We start from the raw sequence: 3,762 nt of genomic DNA, 5'->3' as shown, positions 1-3,762 counted from the left end.
GGATTTCATCTTTGCTTTTATCATTTTACTTGTTTCAGTCATTTGACTGTGGCCATGCTGGAGCACTGCCTTTAGTGAAAACATATCGACCCCAGGACTTATTCTTTCTCAACCTAGTACTTCCTCTATCTGTCCCTTTTGCTGAACCACTAAGTTACGGGGATGTGAACACACCAACATCAGTTGTCAAGTAATGGTGGTGGCGAAAACACAGACAGACAGACACACACACACATATATACACATGACGGGCTTCTTTTAGTTTCCGCGTACCAAATCCACTCACAAGGCTTTGGTTGGCCCGAGGCTATAGTAGAAGACACTTGCCCAAGGTGCCACACAGTGGGACTGAACCCGGAACCATGTGATTTTCGGGGTATTTGGTTGCTATTTCTAGCAGATGAAGTCAGCATGTAGAGTCTCCTTTGTTGGCACATGTTTGACAACAACAACAACCTATTGATTTATTGATTAACTGATCAATAAGAACTTTTTATAAAAGCAGGTATGTCCAAGTTGTTAATGACCAGAATAATAAATGGTGGACGATTGCTGTATTGATATTGATCAGAGTCAAAATCTATGAAATAACCTGTTCATGTGAAAAAATGCTGCAGAATGGTTTTCTGTTGTTTCAGATGAATTCTTTCTTTCTTTTTTTTTGTTTTTTTTCAAATGGCACACAAGTCTTGAAGTGAGAGATTTAAGAAAAATTAAATTATTATTTTCTTCTTTCAGTCATTGCACTGTGGCCATGCTGGGGCACCATCTTGAAGGGCTTAATTGACCCCCGTACTTATTTTAAATCTGGTACTTATTCTATCAGTCATTTTTGCCAAACTGCTAAGTTAGGGGACCTAAACAGACCAACACCAGTTTCAAGTGGAGGGAGGCACACACATATCATTTCTAACTGCTTGGATATTAAAATATGATGATATATATATGGATTAGATTTTTTTGTGAGCATAGTGACATATGTTCAATTAAATCAAGCCTCATCCTATCTCGTCCAAAATAATATCATCAATCAGATGAAAAATTCAAGACAAACCTTTGGAATATTTGAACTGAGAGTGTAGCAGCCTAGAACGAAATCAATGCTGTAACTCAATCACTCCGCTGAACTTTCATGTCTGCTAAAATATATTCTTATTGATCCTACTTAAATTATTCATGACTGACTGGGTTTAAACAACAAAATAGATAGGTTTTGTTTTTTTGATTTTGTGCATTTCTTTATTGATTTTTTTTCCTCTTTTGATTGGTTTTATTTTTTTCCTCTTTTTCACCTCTCCTAGGCTCAACATAACACAAAGCTATTGAAACTGTATACAGAAATTGACCAGCGGGTGGCCATTCTTGGGTATGCTTTGAAGGTTTTCGCTAAGGTAAGTTGCTGGTGGTACTTTCTCCAGTTCTGGAAATAACTTCAGATATTTTAAGTCCAAATTTGAAGTAGAAAAAAAGAACAATCAGCTCCACATCTCAAATCAGTGCTTTATTTAATTTCTAGGGAGTAATTTATATGACAGACATGTTAGAATGTTGCAAGGAAGAATTACTAGAAAGATTCTTCAAGCTGAGCCAACTGGCTGGAGACTCTGGGGTAGACCAGGAGCCAACTGGCAGGAGACTTGGGGGTAGACAAAGTGCAAGATGGTTGGATGACATCCATTGACTCAGTTGGACATGTGTAGGAATCCAGTCAGAAAGTTTAATGATGGCTGCTTCTAATGGGACCCCATGGAGGTGGTCCCTTCTCCACAGGACTCTACTTGTTAACCTCACCCAGGACGTTATTGTGCTTTTTGTTTTTATTTTGATAAAAAAAAAAGGTATGGAAGAAAATTTTACGAAGTAATACAATACAACCATTTTTTAAAATCTTGATTTTGGTGAGAAACATCTCTCTTATACATGGAGTTTTTTAGTAGTTTTTTTTCCTCAATGGTTCTGTCCTGCCTGTTGCAAATAAGTGCTATGGAGAGGTTGGTAAATTCACTGTTGCAAGCAAGACGAAGGAACACTGAGTGGAGGAAAATATCTGGTGAAATAAAGCTGAAGGTAACCACTCAGAGGGTCGACCAGGTAATACAGGGGTATGTCATACCCAGTGATCGGTGGAGCAGTATAATCAATCACTGCTAGAAGAGCAAAGGGGATTCTCTAGAAAGTACAAGTGATGTTATTCATTTGTAATCTTCCATGAAAACCTGTCCAGCCATTGAGCTGTTTATGTCAGTACTTGGAAAGAGGTGGGGGGTTGGCAGCAGGAAGGGCCTCCAGCTGTAGAAAGATCTGCCTCAGTGGAATTTGCCTGACCCATGCAAACCTGAATGAATAGATGTTAAATCATTGATGATAAATTATTGTTTTGTTGTGTAGGTTTGTGAAATCGGGGATGCCTCAAAAGGTAGTCTTTCCTCCTACGCATACATCCTCATGTTACTGCACTATCTACAGCAGTGTGATCCTCCAGTGATTCCTGTTCTGCAAGAGGTAAGCCGTTTTTGCTTCAGATTGTCTCTCTTTTGTTTACTTTATTGGTTTCAGTGTTATTCCTGTTGTGCAGCATCTTGCTCAGCTGTCTTCTTTGATGGATCCATGCTAATCATAGCTTGGTCAGTCGATTTGCTTTACAAACTAAAAATAAGCTTGAATGTATAAATAGGTGTGTCTGTGTGTCCTCACCCACACAAACTCTCTCTCTCTCTCTCTACCCTCACTTTTCTTCTGTCTTTCCTTCAGTTAATAAGACTTCTGGATTTATTTGTTTTTTTTAATGTCTGTCCGTCTCTGTCTTTGCAGTTATATGAGGGTGAGAAACCTGTCCACTTGGTTGACAGCTGGAATGCCTGGTTCTTTGAAGACTTGGCAAACCTGGTAAGTTTTATCAGATATTTTTTTTTTAATATATATATTAGATATTTTATATTTAACCTTTCAAAGATGAGCAAGCCAGTCATTTCTGTGCTCCCTCTTTCGTTTGTCTCTAAAGGGTCTGTTAGAATGGTGGGTAACAGTATCAGAAGAGGGGCCCAAATAAATGTCCAGTCAGATTGTTACACTCAAATTCTACTGAGGTCAAATTCGTCCAGGATTACTAATATATACTGGTGCTCTGTCAGTGGCAAGCATTCCAGTTGATCTGATCAGCGGAACAGCTCTTATGTAATCATTTGACCGGCTTTAGGAATAACAGTCAAAATCTCCCCTAAATCACTCTACATCATCTTTGTGGTCCCAAGTTCTCTTGCACATAAGAAAACACGGGATGGTCATGACTGGACCATAGATCTACTTGACTCATGGCTAAACAACAACAACAATCACTATTTATAATAAGCATTGCCGCTATGACTATCATCATCATCATCATCATCATCCTGTTAAGTACCTCTGTTTCTTTCTCTCTTTTTGTGTGTAGAAAAATACCTGGAAGTATTGTGGCCAGAACAAGCAGTCAGTAGCCGAGCTGTGGATTGGTCTGTTTGTGTTTTATACTGAGAAGTTTGATGTCCAAATGGTAGTCACAATTCGACAGCATTCGCAGCTGACCAAACTTGAGAAACTCTGGAATGGAAAATGTCTAGCCATTGAAGGTAAGAGGCAAAGACCATTCTCTCTCTCTCTCAATTGCTTTTGTTTCACTGAAAGACTGCATGTTAGTATGTGATGTCTGCGTGAGAGGAAGACAAAGTCACCTTACTCCACCCGCATCTGTTTCATTTGCGTACACCGAGACTTTCTACACCTCCA

The 3,762-nt window shown here is 39.0% G+C and overlaps 1 protein-coding gene across 1 annotated transcript in view; it reads left to right on the top strand.

The window, feature by feature from the left end:
- Positions 1–3,762, top strand: part of LOC106876084 (terminal uridylyltransferase 4-like) — a 26,419-nt gene that overhangs the window by 9,507 nt on the left and 13,150 nt on the right. The window contains exons 15-18 of the mRNA XM_052976116.1: positions 1,302–1,391; positions 2,389–2,502; positions 2,812–2,886; positions 3,431–3,605. Coding sequence (XP_052832076.1) covers positions 1,302–1,391; positions 2,389–2,502; positions 2,812–2,886; positions 3,431–3,605 — 454 coding nt within the window. The remainder of the gene's footprint in view (positions 1–1,301; positions 1,392–2,388; positions 2,503–2,811; positions 2,887–3,430; positions 3,606–3,762) is intronic.

The sequence above is a fragment of the Octopus bimaculoides genome, chromosome 23 (genome assembly GCF_001194135.2).
Source record: "Octopus bimaculoides isolate UCB-OBI-ISO-001 chromosome 23, ASM119413v2, whole genome shotgun sequence".
Taxonomy (NCBI): Eukaryota; Metazoa; Mollusca; class Cephalopoda; order Octopoda; family Octopodidae; genus Octopus; species Octopus bimaculoides.
Note: the sequence above shows the minus strand (reverse complement) of the source record. Positions and strands in the feature narration are given on the sequence as shown.